This window comes from Urocampus carinirostris, chromosome 4, assembly GCF_059441175.1.
Source record: "Urocampus carinirostris isolate Australia breed hairy pipefish chromosome 4, RoL_Ucar_1.0, whole genome shotgun sequence".
Lineage (NCBI taxonomy): Eukaryota > Metazoa > Chordata > Actinopteri > Syngnathiformes > Syngnathidae > Urocampus > Urocampus carinirostris.
Window position 1 is genome coordinate 36,976,080 of NC_142352.1, and position 20,071 is coordinate 36,996,150.

The following is a 20,071-nucleotide window of genomic DNA, read 5'->3' on the forward strand; positions in this document are numbered from 1 at the left end:
ACGTTATGGAAAGCTGCATTTATCTTACGTTCGGCAACCAGAAAAAGAAAAAGAAAAGAAGAACATGTTTGGAACCACAAAAATTAAGTCTCATATATGACTTATAAGAAAGAAAACAAAAAAATGTATCTATATTTATTTATTTGGAAAACGTCAAGTATGTGTCCTGTTATGTCCTACAGGACACCATTTATCTTTTCATTATCAAACATTTTTGAAAAAGCGCCAGGGAGCCAAATGGGGGCGCCTAGGTCCCCCATGTGGCTCCAGAGCAGGTTTAGTGGGTCAAGAAGTCCAACTTTGAAGGCAATAGAACACATCTTTATCAGTCTTTTGGTGCTTTTGTGGGTCCGGAGCATTTTCTTGACATGATAGATTTTAGAGAAACTTGAAAATGAAAAAGATTTGCGCATACATAATGTTTTTTCTTCGAGCTGTTTTGCATATGTGTACAACTCAGACTGCAACGTCATTGACACGCAGGCAGACAAGCAGAAAAGGGGCGGGGCAACTGTTAAGTCAATCAGGATGGAGAACACAGTGCACAATGTAAATCCTTGAAGTAGCAAAACCTTAAAGAATAAACTGCAACACAGCGAGGGATTACTGTATTGCTTTGCTGTATTGCTGTGAAGAGCTTAATTTAGCTTGTAGCTTTTATTAGAAATTGCTTACTCTCAATACAAAATGTAAAGAATCTGCTGAGATCAATAGTTCCAGGGGAAAAGCACAAATTAATTATAACGCAGTTGATAGGGTATTGATTTGGGTATATTTCATTGCCATTTTGATATTTCCAGGATAAGAGGCACTTTTTGGGGGTTAACTATCTGAAAGATGGACCTGAGGGAAATGACATCGCCCGCACGAACGTGGCTCAGATCCGAATGGCCTACCGACATGAAACTCTCTGCAATGAGTTAAGTTTCCTTGTGGATGCTGTCAAGTCTCAAGTTATGAATTCTCTGCTGTGACTCCTTGACAGAGCAAACTTGGGGAGAGCTTGAATGCTACAGAAACACACACACACTTGACTGAAAGGGACATTGTGTATTATTATTGTATACTCGTAGGTTGAGAAATGTATTTTATTTTACATGAACCCCACTTAGAGTGATCAAATTTTTACGGCCCATGGCCTCTGCCATAAAATTAGTAATATGGGGCCCGCCAGCAATGTTAAGCATGGTACAAAATACACAAAAATAATCACCAGTCCACCAGATGATGGCAGTATCCCCTTGGCCACTTTGCCCCTGGCTTTATGTCAGAATTTTAGCCCACCGCATCTATGGCGTGGAGACTGTAAAAAGAAAAATGATTGTTGACTCTAAGGGCCACCGCTTCCAAGACAAGTGGAGATTAGAGTATTTTTTCAACAAAATCCCCCAAAACAGTGTCTGCCTAATATGCCAAGAGACAGTGGAATGTTTTCAGAGAATATAATATCAAGAGGCCCTTTCAGAAAAAATCAGCTTGACTACAAAAAGCTAACTGGAAACAAACACTGTGAAAAGGTGAAGTCCCTAGAAGCTGTTTTAACGACACAGCATCGCATTTTCACGTTACCCTGTGAGTCAAATGAAAATGCTACAAAGGTGATCTACGAAGTGGCGATGCTAAACGTCAAGAACTGCAAAAATTTAATTGAGGGTGAATTTATTAAAGACTGTTAAAAGAATACCATGCTAAATAGTTTGCCATCACCTCTGCACTTGGTGTATGCCTGAGTGTGTGACTGACATGCACACTTCTAGCCCCTGTCCTTACCAGGCCTGCTGCTCCATTCTGCCTGCCACATAGAAAAGAAGGCCAAATACATGCACGCTGGGTGCTAAATATGACAAAGGCGTATAGGAAGTGCAGCACGGTGTCATGATTACTGATGTGAATCACCTGTGCCCGCTTATTTGGCGCCAGCCGCTGCGGGCTCTGATTGGCTCCCTGTCCTCATTAAACCCAGTCCTGTCACGCTCCGGTTGTCAGTCCGACTGCAAACCTCTGTTGATACAAGGAAAGCCTTTTTTGACCCTGACTCCCGCCCGTCCCATTTTTGCACCCGTTTTTCCACCTGCCGTTCCTGACCTCCCCGTTTGTCTCTGGCTACGAACTGTTTTGATCCAGACCACGTCTGCTCTCTCATCCCGACTTACAACCCGTTTTTTGTTCCCGACCACGTTTTTGCTCTCTGGTCCCGACAATCGACCGTTTTTTCCGTCCCTGACACCACCATCGCTCGCAACGGAAGATCCACTTCCGTGTTCAGATCACAATCCGAGTACGAGAGCGATTCGGTTCCCGCCTCCAGCGAACACCGGATCGTGGGTGCAGCCCCTTCCTCTTTCCTTTAATAAAACTTGTGGTAAACGTTACGCAATTGGGTCCTGTTTCTGTTCTGGTCCTGACAATAAATATTTCTATTTCTTTTATACTTGCAAAGTCTGCAATGTAGTTATTTATTTAAAAAAAAAAATCTGACATTTTTAATGCCTAAACTATTTGTATTTTTCCTTATGCTTTGTAGCACTCGTTTGAGGTTGCACCACTTCATAGAGTGACGTCTAGTAGATAGATATTACACAGTGTCCCTTTGATGGAATGTAAATACCTGTATCAGACTATGCTATAAAATATGGAGCAGTGAATAAAGAAGTATTTGCCAAGCTAACAAGGAAAAATGTCTTGTGTGATTCATTTTACGATTCACAAAGACGCATACTCCATCTGCAAACACTGTATAAACATTTTTATTACAGGCTGTGAAAAGGAAGTGCTTACACAAAACACAAGAAACCTGTTGAATACGTTGCATTCGATTCAGTTTCAGCTGATAAATGGCGTGTACTTCTAGTCTAGTACTTTAAAGTCTCGTTGCCTGTCTCACACTTCCAATATCAAAATCATAAAAACAAGAAAACGGTCTTTGAAATGATTCTAGTAAGTGGAGGCTGTGTACATCCTCACAAGCTGCCGCTTTTTAACATTGGGCACAAAACAATTTGCACGGTGCATAATCAGACACACAAAATCCGGCGAGAAGCCTTTTTTTTTTAACTGGCGATCTGAATCACGTCCCCACGCTCTTGAATCACGTCAGCTCTCTGGAAGCGCCGCTTCCTGTTCAGAACAAAACAGTATAACATATCAGTGCCTGAAAAACAATAACTATTTTAAAGAGGAATAAATGAGCCCCCTCCTGCACATTCTACCAATTAGCAACAAGCTTGCTCCAATACAGTATAATCCCTCGTTTTTCACGGGGGTTGTGTTCCAAAAATGTTCAGCGATTGTCAAAACCTGAAAGTAGAAACCTTTACACATTTTATTGATTGTGCAGCAGTAACCTAGGAGGTAAAGCGCTCGTCTTGGGATCAAGAGGTCGCAGGATCGATTTCCAGGCCCACCGTGTTATATGTCGAGGTGCAAGACACTGAATTCCTAATGCTCCCGATAGACAGGTAGTTGCCTTCATGTCTGACACTGCTACCTGTGTGTGTGTGTGTGTGTGTTTGAATGGGTAAGTGAAAAGAGCTTTGGGAGGTCTTCATTGACTTGAAAACATTTACATTTATATATTAGTTAAGAACAAACCCAAGTACTTTACTTTAAGGTATTTTTTTAAGTTTTTTTCAAAAATATTTTACGTACCGGCCATTTATATTTTTGAAAACAATTTTGCCCCTTTTTGCACAACTGTAAGGATTAAGGCCACTGTACTTTACAGGATACTTTGCTGCCTTCATGTGGACGTTATGGAAAACGTTATTTTCTCTCCGGTTCTGTCTTAAAGATCCCATAAATGTTTCAAATATCAAACATTATTGAAAATGCGCCAGTGAGCCACTTGGGAGCGCCAGAGACCTGCATGTGGCTCCAGAGCAAGTTTAGCAGGTTGGGAAGTCCAAGTTTGGTGGCGGTAGATAGCATATTCCCCAGTTTATCCAATCACGATGCAAAACAATAAAAATCCGCAAAAGTAGCAAAACTGCGATAAGTAAACCGCTAAAACACAAGGGAGAACTGTATAATGAAATTAAGCACCACATAATGGGTGTAATATCAGGCTTGCCAAGGCATTTAATCTGGCCCGTGAGACAATGCTGAGAAGGTGAAAAATATGCCTCTTTACGTCAAACAACAAAATGCAGTTTTAAATATTAAAAAAGCCAGGTGACACACCCAAAGCAAACCACACACTGTTTGTGTATTTGCTGATTACCATTTATCAACCAAAAAATCTCTGAGGAATCACCCACCCCAATGTCATTTTACTCGAAATTGAAGTTTCGGACATGCTGTTTAAAACGCTAAATTCGCACTCACGTATGGTACATGGATTCCTCTCTTAACTGCAACATTTTCTATGAAACTACACTCAACCCTTTTTTTAATCCCCAGTGATTGGAAATGATCTGATAGGACCTGGATTAAAAAATACAAAATTAAAATTCAGCAACTGGGTGTCTTTGCAGAAGTTTAAAGAAACGTTAGCTCCTTTCTATAAAAGATATAAATCTTACAGTGAAGTTTCCAAATTCAGGGAAACATTTTCATTAAAAAAAAGAATAAGGTTTTAAAGCATTAAATTAATCATTTAAATGATTTGCACTTAAATGAGTGTTCTGTCCCTTTCCAGTTTGCATGTGATTCCTTGAGTGAAATAAACGGTAGTGGAAGTCAGTTGTTGTTATTTTCTTTGCAAATGCACATTTGCTAAACACTACAAGAGATTAAATCTTAGTGAAAAAAAATTAAAAGAAAAATACCTTAATAATCGTTTTATAATAAAAACTTATACCCCTGAATTATAATTCTATCATAAACCTTCCAAAGAACCCCGGCTCTTAAGCAAAGGCACTTTTCTATGCAATTAATTTGCTAGTCCGGCCCCCGTAAGAGTGTTTCTGCTGCCATTTGGCCCTTGAGCTATAATGACCCCTGCACTACATGAAACTCCACGAATGGCTTTTATATAGCTCTTAAAAAGCATGCGAACAATCCCAGTATGGCTTTGCTATAGTGTGTTCAAGGGATTCATTTCGACAAGTAGACACTCAACCTAAACAATTGGATACTACTAATATAAAAATGAAATAAATCCTGGGAAATCAGTTGTTCCAAGAGAAGGCCCACTTACATTTTCATGTATGTGAGGACGGCGATTGCGACCAGGAGAACAGCACAACCCGAAGAGATGAGCACCACTTTTCCTGCAAAAATCCAAAACAATGACCACATGCGTGCAACTCATCAACAGGGTTGGGTGTAACGCCTTACAAAGGAACATTACGCAATTACCGTACTTTTCTCTGTAACGAGTACTGTGACACGTTATCGATCAAATTTTGTAACTCAATTGTTCCGCCAGAAAAACAACACTAAAAAAGCTACACCAGGGATTGGCAACTCAAAGTTTGAAGGGCCATCACGGTTCATCCTTAACCACCTGAGCCGTAGGAGTACCACTTTCTGTGGTGTGTCTTGGGCAAGTACAGCCTACCGTTCTCTAGGCCGTTTTTTGGGGGGGTAGGGGTTAGCTCACATGAAACAGTGCAGGAGAAGCCTTATGATCTGACTCAGATACAGCACCTTCAGCATAGCATTGACAAGCAGCGGTATGTAACAACAAATACTGGAAGAATGTAGGTATACAGTATACACTTATCTGTAATTAGATAGTTAACTTCAGAGTTACTTGTTACTTTTTTGTGTTTGTAATCTGGAAATTATGAACCAGAACTAAAGAAGTAACAGGATGTTTTTAACACCTAGTTATATACATATTTGTAAAACAAAGTTGTAATTAAAGTAAAAAAAATAAACCTTTGCTACCCCAACTTTTCCGAAATGTAATCTAGAAAGTTATTCCACAAAGTCGGGACATTCGCTCGGTGAGTATGTTTTTAATTCAAATCTACTTTTATTTGTGTTTATTTATTTATGTATTTATTTATGTATGTATGTGTTTCTAATGAAACCATTTTATTGAAATATTTATTTGTGTATTTTTAACGAACCGTTTTATTGAACTATTTATGTATTTATGTAATCTATTCATTTATATTTGAAGGAAGAAATTCATGTTTTTATCCACCTAGGTAATTATATGTTTGAGTACATAAATGATTTGAAGATACCAAATTATAGGGAATGCAAAGTCCTTTACGGGACAAAAAAGCCTTTAATATGTCACAAAGGCAAGGGAAGTAATGTAATCGCAACAAGGTTTGTTTTCCTCAAAATATATGAAAGCCACAGTTGATGCAATGCGTATAGCGATATTATGCTCATTATTTCGGAAGTAAACAGCGCCGTCTCAAGTTCAAAGTACCAGATCGCGTAATTTCTCCTGATTCAGATTCTGATGTTCTTTCTACTGTATATACTCACATCTTAGCTGTAATTACAAGTATAAAATAAAATACTGAAAACAGGGGTTCAGTTTACATACGCAAATATGATTGTGTGTCACCAGATGGAGTATTGTTGAGGATGGGGTGTGGCATATACAGGAGCAAAAAACCCAATGGGGCAAACATGAGCACATAATTTACAGTCAAAAGTGCTGAATCGTTGTCTTTACATTTTTATAAAAAATGTTTTTGTTACGCACCATGCCTGAAAAAAAACCCCACCTTGGACATTACCCAGATATTGAGACGGAAATATTCGAGAGGTTTAAAGACAAAATGGATATCAAGTGTCTCAGCTGTTAGTTTGCAAGCTTTCAAAATTGCACAAGCCAAGAAATATAAAGGCTTCACTGCTTCCACAGGTTGGTTTTCACATTTTCTTTTATTTCTTTGATTATGTGGATATTCCTAAGTAGTTTTAAGTGATGGGTTTCAATGCAAGTATATACGGTAATTTGTAGCTAGCAATGGCGGGCCTTGGATTTTACTCGTGGGCCTTCAGCTCCAGTCTGAATTAGTGATGTGTTGTTCGCAAAGGAACTGGCTCTAGGAGCGGCTCTTGGAAGTGAAATTTCCCATTTTATTATTGAGGACCAAGGGAGCCGGCAACACGCAAGGGAAATGGGGGGTGGTTAGTTTCGGTGAGAGTGAAGGGCCCTGCGCCTCTTGGAACCGCAACACATAAAGCTTGTCTTTTGTAATCAAATCTAAGTTAAACAAGACATTTAAACAAAGACGATAATCAATATTGAATTTTGGAACAGGTCAGGCTTGGGCTCGGGCTTGAGATCTTACCTCAAGGCTGAAAGTGGCTAACAAAACCTTTTCCAGCTTGCAAAAGGCTTGCTCACCTCAGCGTAGTCAAAACCTTTGCCAATACATCAACACAACAGTCTTTCCTTGAACAGCTTGGTCCCTTCAAGTTCAATGGCTGTTGGCAGGATTGCTTTGGTGGATTACCACCACCCAGCCAATCATAATTTTTGGAACCAGCGACGTTTCCCAAGGCCTGCTAGCAGGCGTTCAGACGCCAATTCGGAATCTGTTTGACTAAAAAGCTTTCCTGAAGACTCATTACGGGACACGGTCTTCAGGATTTATTGTAAAAGGGTGTGGTAGATTTCTGAAACTAGTAACAACAAATGACTAAAAAGTGATTGGTTAAATGTTTTAACATATGAACACACATTTGGAAACAGTGCAACCAGAGAGAAGTAATAAAAGGAAACTGACTGACAATTTGCAAGTATTGATGGACAAAATGTAATTAACATCACATGAATCAGATATTTTTTAGGCCAGGAGAGTAGGGTTTGCAGGCCTTTTTGGCCCACCATTGGTAACAAGATTTCTTCTTTCAGAGTAACCCACTATTTTTGGGTGTCAGTAATCTGCAGGGTTATGTAATTACTTTTTAATGGAAGTAACTGGTAACTAATTACTTTTTTTTTTCAGCAACGTGCCCAACTGCGAATGATCATGGTGTTTTAAAAAGAAACACACCTTTGCCAGAATTCTGTTCAGTGGCGGATAAACGAGCGAGTTGCGCCCCTTCCAGGCTGTCCAACACCGAGAGGTCAGAGGTCAAAGAGAGGTTGAAAATGACGAGGGTTGGGGCGGGACTTAAAGCATCGGAAATGGGAGTGGTGGCCTCTTCCTCGGGTTGAGCTGTGTAATCTGGACATGGAAAAAAAATACAAAGAGAGATGAAAGTGTATATCACTGCTATTTTTTTGTGGTTGTTATCGAAACATAAGAGATACCGTATTTTCCACACTGTAAGTCATAAGGCCATACATCTATATTTCCCTTCAAATAATTTACATTTATATAATCGTATATAGTATAGTATTTTAATATTGTTTGTGTTTTTAATACTACTAAGAGGCGTAAATAATACATACTGTCCCGTTAAAGCACATGAATCTGACAAGCCCTCATCCCCCAGAGGGCACCAAATGGGAGAGAGTGGCAGAACTGCGCACACTTGCGACCGATCTCTCCACAGCTGACTCATCCTTAGCCTATATATACTATATATACTGCTCTGACTGCATCAATTTATTGTTTCGTATTTCCTGTTGGGACATTTTGTTGGTTTGTCACTTGTCACTGGGTATTGTGTTAAACATATTTTTTGAGCAAGTCGGCCTCATTTCCAGCTTACCTGCACATTCCCAGATCATTAAAAACATTGTTTACACACAATATATACGGTAATATAAATATATCATATAAACTTAGGAGGACCTAAACAAAAAACATTATGCAAGGAGTGAATAAAAGTGTCTATAATCAAGTCATTTAAAATAAAATGCTATACTATTATCATTTAATTTGGTTTACTCTTTTATACATTTTAGGAATGTTTGAGACAAAAACATTTTCAGACTAATACCGATACCTTCATCTTGAGCATTCTTTATTACTTTTGCCACATAACAATACCGTTAATACATAAAAGTCCCTTTCCTCTACTTCAAACAAATACCTCCAAATCCCTACATAGTTTTATTCCTTGCTATATAATTTATCCCCACAACCCTGTTGAGGATAAGCAGTTCAGAAAATGGGATGGATATAGTATTTTTTATGGCAATTGACCAATTTCCCTATCATTTCGGGTTCTTTATAGTTAAAAGACTGGCCAGAAGAAGGCTGATACTGGGTATCAGTTACCATTGCAAGACCATGACATCAATACCTGCCCGTTCTCATTATTTTGTTCGTATTATCAGTGTTTCCAGTTTTTATTAATATCATCATAAGCATTACAATTTACTATCATTGGACCCTATGCTTTCCTCTATATTATATTACATGTACATATATCAAAAAATATATATGTGCAGTGCCAAAAAAAAATCAGGTTATTAAGAAATTTAAAAAATACACTGGGATGGACCTGGAGGATAAGAAAATCAGTGAATAATAATGTTTTGATTTAATTAACCAAGGGCATGCAACTTCATTTCTCTCAACCCAGAAATGGTATTTCTATATTTGTTAAGCCCTTTCCATTACTAATTTAGAAAATACAAGTGCATAAAATTAGCGAATATTATCAGGGTTACCTATTGTCAATTTTGGGGGATATTGGTGTATGATGTTTAAAAAGTTCAATTTGTGTATTGAAAAAAGGACTTCACATGCTACAGTAAATCTCTGTGAGTTGCGAAGAATTACCGTTAAAGTCTTTTATTATGCTGATTTATCATTTAGTATGATTGCTTGTCTAATAATCAGGGAGTGCAGATAATGAGAAAACATCCTACCTGATTGATTAAAGCAAAACACATCAAACTTTTTGTCCAGTGCAGTTCGCCATGAGAGCAAGCCAGTCCGATTTTGGCCACAGTTCATCAGCGCCTTGATGCGGGGGATGACTGCGTAATGCTCATCGATCCAACCAAACCTTAAGTAAAGAAGAACACAAATGTTTGTTTTTCCTGGTTAAATATTTTGGGTTATTATTGTGATTTTTCTTTTACCTGCAGGTCTCCAAACCCCTCTTGAGGGCTTCGTCAACTTGATCTTTAGTAGCGAGGTCGAGTCCCAAGTTAGTGCAGATGTCGCGAGCTTCGGTGACATTGAAAGCGTACTCGGGCTGCTTTTCATCATTCAGACGACTGAGCTGAACCACGCCGGCAATGCTCTTCGCCGGAAACACTGTCACCCAACCAGGCCTGTCTTTAGTATTAGAACTGCATAGAACTTCAGAATTGTATAAAAATGATTTACCTTGCAGGTGGACTGTGATGTTCTGCTGAGAGAAGGATGCTGTGATAGAAAGCGCGACGGCCACGCAAAAGAAAACGCTCTTCATGGCTGCTGGCGGTCCGGAGAAACTCAGGTGGGCTAAGTGGTGAGCGTTGTGTGCGCCCCGTTACAACGGACTGGGTTAAATAGAGGTGACGTTTGCGGGCTCTTTGCCGTTGCCAAAACGGAAAGGAAGGGGAAGAGGGAAGTCGGGTCAAAGGGCCATGTGTGAATCCCGCAAGAGCAAGCAGATAAAACATCTGACATTCAACAGTAGGCAAAACTGAGTATGAGAAAATGTTGGTGTATACCAAGACGTTTCAATAAAATAAAACTTCTTTTCATCTTTACAATTTTTCTTAGAGCTATTTGTCGGCTAGAGGATCAACCAAACAACCAAGTGACCCATGGGGAACTTCAAGATGACAACACTGGAAGAATAGATTAGGGCAGTGGTTCTTAACCTATGTTTGATCGACACCTGGGGATTGGTCAGTTTCATATGGTTCGTCTGGTGTCTGCCACAGATGTCAAGACGCACCAACTCATGTTTATATGCAATGACATGGCCCGCTTTTAATGGATACTCCGCAGCACAAGACCCATATCAAGCCTAGCTGAGACCGGCATTCCCGTTTGATGTTAAAGCAGAAGTCAATGTTGAATAATTTGACTAAATCAGTGAAAATCAAAAGAACCAAGAAGAATTGAGTTGAACCGCTAGGTTACCCGGCACTTTCCGTTCTTGAAGCTGTAGAGCAAATAAGCCCGGCACAAAAAAGACTTCCACTTTTTTTGTTTCGGGTGACTCGCTTTGGAATGGATGGAACGACGGCGTCCCCTATTGAACAGTTCCCGGACGTACCAATTCACTGTGTACAATAATGAAATCTGATAACATGAAGTTTTGAATGTAATTAAAACATCCAACGCAATGTATTTCAAGGTACAAAATTATGTCGATTGGAGTTACATTCTCAAGTACAGACATTACGCAAAATTTCTCATTTCTTTGGCTTTCTAAAAAGTTTAGCAATTTCAAACAAGTCACCTGATACTGCGAGTATCAGATATCTAAGACCACGCCCATAGAAGCATGATATGGTCGAGCGTCACTGGCCCATATAAAAACATTTGGCTGAGCGATAGCTGGGCTCTTTTTCACCTACCTGAATGACCATCACACGTCGGCCGCATGGCACAGCCGTGCGGGCCTGCTCTGCGCCCTTGAGTTCAGCACGTGGGCTATACGTTGTGAACATCTGGAGCACGAGACCAAAACTCTCCGCAACAAGTAAGAGGACGGTTCCATGTTTGCTGGCTCTTGGTAATGAGCGTATTTTTTCTGTACAAGGGAATCCCCCAAAATCGACTAGCATTATCGTGGGAAGCTTTCTTTTTGTTCTAGTAACTTTCAGCGGTCGAAAACTCCCATAATCTTGGGCCCCTTTCTCTACCCTTTTTTTATCGTATCTATAATTTTCAGTGTTAATAAATTGTGTGTGTTATTTCAATCGACCTGGTTCATTGAATCCAGTTTTTCGGGATTAGAAATTAATATCAGGACTCAAAGAACTTAAAGTAATAACGTAATTTCATTTTTTATCAGTGTAGGAATTTCTAGCATCCTTCAGAAAACAGGATTTATGGTGGAGCACCAGCAACACCAAGAGGCAAATTCAATGATTGCAGCAAAGAATAAACTGTTTCAATCCTAATGATATTCAAAATTAAAGCTAAAGAAATCCGGACAAAGCACTCTCACAAACATTATCTAGTAACCAGTTAAGACCCATTGGGTCATATATTGGCACATTGGTGAGGCCTAGTTGCCCCCCTTCAGTGGGTGGGCCAAGTATACTTTTAGGTACTGTTAAAAAAGGCAGTTTTTCCACATCATTCTGCTGAAGCTGTGTGTTCAATCTCAATGGCATCCAGTAATGCTTACAGTAGTACGATTTATTTAGTTTGGTTTCTGTTAAATAAAAAGGGAGGAAATTTATTAAAATAACTAATTTGTTTTTAATATTGAACAACTGCAAATAAGATTTCATAGTATACCAGTTCCTTATTTTGACTATTAATGCACACTGTTGTTGCTTTGCTATTACATCATTATCGCTAATGGCCAATCATGTTGCTGTCTTTGAATTCCACACCTCTTAGGGCTGATCTGCTTTTTGTAACCTTGAAGAGTTAATAAAAAGACGGGGCTCAGGGAAGGACACAAGGTTTGGAGAGTTCTTTATCTAAAGGCTTCTCTCCCTGTCCTTGCAAGTTTGAAATCCATTGATGTCTTCTCTCCTTGTTTTGAGTGTCTACTAAAAGATAAACTTAACAGTAACCAACATCCCTTAATACATTCATCCGTCCATCCATCTATTGGGCCATCAAAACCAAGAACATTTAACAGACTGTTAAATGGTCAATCACACACACAGTAAGCCTACACAGCTGCTAATCTGTACATCTGTTTGTTTGTTTGTTTTGCACTAGTGGCAATTCTCTTATACCTAGCCACTCCTTTGCACATCTGTTCTCCTCTGCATTATCGTACTCCAGTGTTATTGTTATTGTATAGTGACTTGTTTACCTGACTGCCCATTTTGCACATTTGGTTAGCTGCTCCTCTTGCACTATTTGCACTACTGTATAATACTATACATAGCTATAATTATTTAGTATATTATTAGTAATTCAATACTCCAACTCAATACAACATTTTATTTATATCTGTACATTCAAGGAAACTGTGCGGGTCAGATGTATCGACATTTCGTTCTGTATACACGTGTACAAGAATGACAATAAAGTATATCTGAATCTGAATCAAAATCAATTAATCCGTCCATTCGTTTGCACATTCATCCATCCACCTGTCTATCTATGCAGTGATTGTCCATTTACCTTTCTAACTAGCAATGCAACCATCCATACAGATGTCATTTTTCCGTCCGTGATTGCATCTGTCATTGAGCTAGCCATCGACCCATTCATATCAATCCATTCATCTTTACACCCCTGTAGTAGTACTAATAGCACACAAAAGCTTTAAAGTAGCACCATACTGCATTACTTAAACACCGACTGTTAAAACATCGCACAAAGGCACAATCCCATTACTTCATGTTTACTTTGACTTTGTCTTGTTTATCTTTCCTTCCCTTTTCACTTCTTTGGTGAAAGAAGGGGAACAATTTTTAAAAGAATTGGGAACCTACTTCCTGCTTACAACATCATCACCTTGAACTTCATTTGTTGCGCCGTAATATATGCGACAATAGTTTTAGTGATTAAGGGCTATACAAATAAAAATGACTTGACTTACTTCGCTAGGTTTTATTTCACTCACTTGAAAACAGTAACGTTGGAATTGGTTACAACAATAAACTGTCGCATTTAGCTTGCAAAAGAAATAGAAGTACACCCAGTCAAGTGCCGCGCTTAACTCTTCTTTATTCTTCCTTGTCTTTGCCTCAACCACCTCTGCTGTGCCTTGGTGTTTTCACTTGTCAACACCTTCTGTACGAATTTACATTCCAATACCCACTTCAACATAAAAAAAAAACAAATATAAATGGTTCAGCCCTTCCCACTGTTGCTGGTCGGTAATACAAGGAGGTGTGGCTAGGGAGAAACCATTGGGCCATGCTTGCGCGACGCTTTGCATAGGATTCTGATTTTCTTACTCTTACAATAAATACATTTTGATGGAATTAGTAATGAAAATAATGGGAGAAGAAATAATGTGACTTAGCTGAACACAGAAATACTAACAGCAAGAGGAGCTACACGTGCAACAATAGTGTTACAAAAATTATGCGTGTTTAAGAAGTTTTTGAAAATGTTCATAGGCTGACCTACAAAAACACATTTATTGTCATCGACACTTGACAACACAAGTACGGTCAGAAGGATTTCCTCTCGTGGGGGACATGCCACTAATTTCAGGATCCTAACATGACCCCTCATCCACAAAAACACCAAATGACGCAAGCACAAGATCCGTGTGGATGAGCATTCTCTAACACCATTGTACATTTCGACCTGATTATGACTCCTTGTGCACAGTTCAATGAAAATTCTCAAGGTGGGGAATTTAAACTCCATATAAGCAGTCATATGGCGGTTATTTACCTCATCCAAGCAGTTAGTTTTCTTCATCTCACGGTGAATTTATACACTCCAATAAAGTAATTTGCACTAAATGCTTGAAGCTATAATTATTGATTCTAGCCTAAGGCCATCAATTACAATACAAAACATTTTCTTTGAAAATTGCTTATTCATCATTGTATACTCACAATACGATTGACCTTGATGACCACCATCTTTCCCTTTGTCTCTCATTTTAGTTTCCTTGTCAGTCCTCAGGTTCTCCATTGTTAGGGCGATGAATTCCTCAAGTGACCCTGCCATTTTGCAGAATTTTATCTATCACGTGATTCATGCCTAAGCACAATAACATCCTGCTGCAGGCCCAGCAACTTCACTTTCATTTTTTACGAACATCACATCGTGCATGAGTGAGCTGCTAGTAATTGATTGACACCATAATCATTTTCCTCAGAAAAGAAGAATGTACAATAGTTTATTAAAATGTCAAACCTTTATTTTAAGGTGCAATGGCAGAGGAAATCTCTGTCGAATTGACACCCAAAGTAGACACACGTGCAAGAATAATCAAAACAAAGCTGTTTTGGTGCCTTGAAGCAGAAGTCAGAAATGGGACAAACAAACAATTCCACTCTGGAAACTACAGCGGAACATAAAAGTCTAAAACTTGCTGACTTTCAAATGGTTTCAAAATTTTACTAAGTGACATGATCCCATTTAAGGCTGATACTCTTGCCATCATAAAACAATGTGTGTATTCAAAACCCCACAGTTTTGCCTTACAAAGTCTGCTTTCTCTTAAATGCTAATGAGGAATGGTTACTTCTAAAGACATGTCAACAGATAGTATCAATAGTCAAGTAGTGCAGCAACACATTCAGACATACAAAATAACAAAACACATACATATATATTATTTATTTTCAAAGCAATACATTGCAAAATTAAATAAATCTTAACACATTGTCAACAATGTTGCTTATTTTATGTGTCATTTTTCAAACCTTGAACATATCGTAAGTCTGGTTGGATGTTGAAATCCATTACAACGCCACCATCTGCAGAGTTTAGTGATGGATTGCTGTGTGAGAGTGAGATGCTTGATGCCGGCTAGCTAACAAAATTGGCGTACGCATAGCTGGGCTGCTACACGGTGTGGTGCCAGACATTGAATTAAAAAAATGAGCTGCAGCTGGAAAAAAAATAATCCACCATTTGCTTATTTTAGAAAAGATTTTTGCCATTTAATTTTTGGAACAAGGTAAAACATCTTAAAATAAGAAAACAAAACTTAAATTGAGCAAAACCTTCTGCTAATGGAGTAAGACTGTATCTTTTGTAGCCTAGGTTCTCAATTAATCAACCAATATATACACTTTTAAAATACAGTAATCCAAAAACAGTCCTACGATAGTCAAAACCCACTAGGTATAAACCTCAATTTATTTATTTATTTATTTATTAAATACTCTATTGTAAAGTACCGTATATTGAAACCAAAGAGCAAACCCAACTTACAGGCTCAAGCATTTGTTTAACTAATAAAAGTACTGCACATTATAAACATTTCCACTGTCAAATTATAATTGAAAAAAAAATCTTGCTGCTATATTGCACTCGTATGTGGATTCAGGACACGTTCCACTATAATTTAGATTCTATTTTGTCGCCATCTTGTGGAGGTTATTGGAAAACAAAAACTTGATGTGAAAAGAACATTCAGACAATAGTCATGGATATAAACTAAAAGCATTAAAAACAACCCGACTCACCCTCTGCAGACACCCTCACAGACAGATGCTCTCACAATGACACATTTTAAAGCCAGTGCTAAAACGATAAGTGCTTTGTAGGGAGTTTATTTTAGCATTGGGTAAATGTTTGTGATCACTTTCGTTTCCATGTATTTCCCACTGTTTACAACCCCATACCTGGAAATGTTTTTCTTTCCGATGATAGTTTTTTGTAGTATAAATTTTGTGGGCACACTTGCGACTTTAAGGTTTCCCTATATCTCAACTCTATTCAATATATAAATATTTAAAAACACATTTTTCGTAAAATATTAACCAAAATACATATGCTCTCTTATATCTGCTCCGTAGTATCAACTGGTAGTCAAGGTCCTTTAATAAATCTGTTTGACCTGAAACATGTGTTACACGTGTTTGTAGATAAATATGCATGCTGCAATCAATGCCAGCACTTCATATCGATAGTGCCATTTTATTATATTCACATGTACCATAATTGTATTTGGTCCCCAAGTACAAATGAGCAAGTGCCTACTGTAACAAACTTTAAACATAAGGCCTCCTTCGGAATAAACAGAATTGAGGCCGAGAGCCGTATGTGAAGCATATTTCGGGGTTCTGCCCTGAGTAAAGTGCGTGTGTCCTCATGTGTCATCTCGCCTATTGTGGTAGCCAGAGAAGAATGTGAAAATGCTGATGAGCAAGCACATCACCAGAAAAAACACCAGCACCATCCAGAGAAGCCGCCTGCTCCACGAAATCCTTGGAAAAATGCGGTTTAGAAGAACCAGCACCTCTTCGATCCTCCTGTAGTTAAAAAAGGAGACAAACTACTTGCATCTGTTGGAATTAATGTGTATTAAAACTAAACTTTAAGTGTGCTTTTCATATAGTAGCTTAGCTCCAAGACAGCCTGATAGAGATCAATTAAAAAAAGGAATTACCCTTATATAATGTTTAATGAGCTCGCACTAGTCTAAACACTGTTGGGTTATTATATCTGTAGAGCAGTGTTTTTCAACCAGTGTGCTGAAATTTGAGTTCGGGCTCGAACTCTGGCTTAAGATCTTACCTCTACTACAAACACAAAATGACTTGTACAGGGCCTTAAAAATGAAATTGGACACCAAACATGCATTACTAGTTGACTTTCACTTCGCTTGTAAAGTGACAAATGTACAGCATTGTATTGAGTGCCTTTACCGGCTTGCTTTGATTTTCTTTCCGCTCTCTTCATCCCTTATCTTCGATTCCAGCAGCTTGCCTGCAGCTTCGTTTGCCTCCTTAATCTTTTCTTCCTGGATTGCTTTGTTTTGCTTCAGTCCTTCTTCGTACCTTCAGAAAATATTTGATGTAGTTGCATTTACCAGCGAGTTCAAACACCCGCAAAAGTGAAAGGTCACAGTCAGACAGGTAATTTTTTTGTACTGGTGACAGGTGGATCCTGGAAAACAATTTTATTGTTTCCGATGAGGAAAAGGCTCATCAACATTCTGGAATGACCCAATTACACACAAAAAAGTTGTCAAATATATCTTTAGCACATACATTGTAGTTATTTAACAGAGAGAAGTTAAACCAACTACTGCAAGGGGGTGAATTATTCAATGGCCATGACATTTCCAAACAAAAGTATTGGTATGGGATTGGTATCGATTCATACTTTTGTGTATTTCCTTGAATCGGATCAGTCCCAAAATTCCAAGTATCACCCGCCCCTCGTTTGGGAATCTAAGTAGGGTATAAAGCAAAGGTCAGGAATATTACTTTATCAATAGATTGCTTAAAATATTCCCGTTCCTACAAAAATATTTTATATAGCTGATCTTATATTTTACTAGTTATTTTGTTGTTCCTGTTGTGCTCTGTACAGCCCTTTGAGCATTTTGTGATAAAGGGCTTTACAAATAAATATGACTGGGCTTGGCTTTCTCTACTGGCTTAAAAAATATCTGAATCCTGTGATCTTAATTGTATTTGGTTCATGAATGCTTATAAGATAATTCCAAATTGTCTGTCATCTCCCTTTCATTGCTTTTCCCCTGGTTGCACTGCTTCCACATGTTTGCTCTCAAATTCAAAAATGTTACCAATCACATATTAGCCATTACTTGTTGCCATGGTCAGATAACTAACCGGTGGCTTTAAGAATAAGTTCTGCAGGCCCTGAGACATAACACAAGAGTCGATAAACCTGTTGGTTTAGCCAATTAGACTCAGAGATGGCGGAGCAGGGCCTTCTTGTAACGAAATGTAAGCGGTTTCATAAACTATGATTAGCTAGGGGGCAGTAACAGAAGTATCACAGTGAAAAAGTGAAGAAAATAAAATATCTGAAAATAACTTCTTGATGAGACTGAAACGCACAGAGAATCTGTACGACAAAGTAATTGAAATTTTCTTGAGGACAGAAAGGAGGATGGATTTTGTGCAAAGATAAAAATGATTTTTGGTGAGTTAAATGTTGTTTATAATATATATATATATATATATATATATATATATATATATATATAAATATATGTATATATATATGTATATAAATTGCAACTATATGAGGTTATATTGATGCATTTACTTAAGTGTTGCAGCTAGATGCAGTAAATGTTTAATAGCCGTTGAATAGTTGTTGAGGGTTGGGGTTGATTTAGAGGTAGCACTACTGAAGGCCTCGGTGTGAAATGCACGGCACACCGATGAGTACATATGACCTCAAAATGTATCGTGATAAAAACAGTCCTTATACGTAGAGCGAAGGCCTCACCCTTTATTGTACGCCGCTTCCTCAATCTTTGCCTTGAGCTCTGCCCTGATTTCCGCCCTGATCTCCTCCAAGTTGATAGCAGGCTTGGCCGGCTCACCTTCCTGCTCCAGGGCGCTTTTCCCACTGTATTGTTTTGCATAGGAAAGCACAGTTAGGGTTTGGCTGCATCCCTGCTATCATTTTGATAGTGCGCTGTTCAAAACATAAATCCGATGGACTACAAAATTGTCAGTCCAAAGACAAAATGGGGAAAATAAAAAGTGCTTCATCTACAGAATTATGAAAATGAGTTTTAAGTTAATGCTTTTATAGGTATACATTAATGCTAAAAGGGACAATTTTGAGGTCTCACCCCCAAAAATTGTACACTTGAACCAACTCACCATGCTATGCAAACACAGATTTTAAATTTATGAAATAATTGTTGTACTGGTTTGAAATTGAAAAAAAAAAACAAGAAATATGTAACAAAAGTTATGGCAGTGCAGGATAACAGCTCCTTAACACACTTACGCCCTCTAGTGGCGGGGGGGGCATTAGGTTTGCAGTTGTTTTAAAAATCATACCTTTTGGTACATATGACCCAGCGAATCGATTTATTTTTTGACATTTTACTCCAAAAACTATGGAAGACTGTATTAAAATCATCCAATGGGTTGGGTTAACCCAACATTTTGCAAAATTACAAGCGAATAAGGCCCCTGAGAGAAAAATGGTTGCAGTCGAGTTGCCTGTTAGTGCTCTTTTCAGTATTTGGCACAGCCTGGCGGCTCGATCTGTGACCAGGATCCAAATCCAGTGCTGTGTCTGGACTTGGTCGAAAAACTTGTGTTTAGATTACATGCCAGGAGAGGAACTTGGGTGACATTCGATGATTTTTTTTCCCCATTCATTTCCACCTTTCTCAAGCTTTGTAGCACTCTAACACATCCTCTAGGTCACATAAACAAGATTCCCACCGCCACATAAAATGCTTTTGAGGCATTTTTTGGGCCATTGTTTGGAAGCCTGACTGGTGACCTCAGGAATCACGTCAAGGGTGTGTGTCAATGTGCAAAACTCACCACTCTGTTGTTGCCAGTTGTGCAGACTCTGGTGAAGAGTTTCCTTTCACATCACTCGCTTCACTCTAACAGGACGAGAGTTGCCATCAAATTAATAAAACATCCTGTAATCTCAAATCAACATACTTCCACATTTATTGATTGTCCATGCAGATTTTTGTTTTGCAAAATAATCATTTTAAGGATTAATCAACATACAGT

At 38.5% G+C, this 20,071-nt stretch overlaps 3 protein-coding genes across 4 annotated transcripts in view; 1 reads left to right on the forward strand and 2 right to left on the reverse strand.

Annotated features, from left to right (window-relative positions):
- The window catches only part of ampd3a (adenosine monophosphate deaminase 3a), a 31,259-nt gene extending 28,587 nt beyond the window's left edge, over window positions 1-2,672 (forward strand). For both annotated transcript variants that reach the window (XM_088334425.1, XM_088334426.1), the window contains exon 14: window positions 801-2,672. In XM_088334425.1, coding sequence (XP_088190551.1) covers window positions 801-974 — 174 coding nt within the window. In that variant the 3' untranslated portion in view covers window positions 975-2,672. The remainder of the gene's footprint in view (window positions 1-800) is intronic.
- A 53-nt stretch (window positions 2,673-2,725) lies between these two features.
- lyve1a (lymphatic vessel endothelial hyaluronic receptor 1a) lies at window positions 2,726-10,323 on the reverse strand. Its single transcript, XM_088334427.1, has 6 exons — window positions 10,155-10,323; window positions 9,905-10,082; window positions 9,689-9,828; window positions 7,917-8,090; window positions 5,138-5,210; window positions 2,726-3,117 (listed from the first exon to the last, which is right to left on the reverse strand). The coding sequence occupies exons 1-6, from the start codon at window positions 10,237-10,239 to the stop codon at window positions 3,051-3,053; spliced, it is 717 nt and encodes a 238-aa protein (XP_088190553.1). The 5' UTR covers window positions 10,240-10,323; the 3' UTR covers window positions 2,726-3,050.
- Window positions 10,324-14,749: 4,426 nt separating this feature from the next.
- irag1 (inositol 1,4,5-triphosphate receptor associated 1) overlaps window positions 14,750-20,071 on the reverse strand; it is a 43,469-nt gene continuing 38,147 nt past the window's right edge. Inside the window, exons 34-37 of the mRNA XM_088334894.1 lie at window positions 19,871-19,935; window positions 18,807-18,929; window positions 17,246-17,377; window positions 14,750-16,849 (exon numbers count right to left, since the gene is read on the reverse strand). Coding sequence (XP_088191020.1) covers window positions 16,687-16,849; window positions 17,246-17,377; window positions 18,807-18,929; window positions 19,871-19,935 — 483 coding nt within the window. The 3' untranslated portion in view covers window positions 14,750-16,686. The remainder of the gene's footprint in view (window positions 16,850-17,245; window positions 17,378-18,806; window positions 18,930-19,870; window positions 19,936-20,071) is intronic.

Coding starts and splice junctions, on each gene's coding strand:
- lyve1a (XM_088334427.1), bottom strand. CDS start 10,239: ATGAAGAGCGTTTTCTTTTGCGTGGCCGTCGCGCTTTCTATCACAGCA. Junction 10,083..10,154: donor CATCACAGTCCACCTGCAAG/GTAAATCATTTT, acceptor GTTGGGTGACAG/TGTTTCCGGCGAAGAGCATT. Junction 3,118..5,137: donor GTCCTCACATACATGAAAAT/GTAAGTGGGCCT, acceptor TGTTCTGAACAG/GAAGCGGCGCTTCCAGAGAG.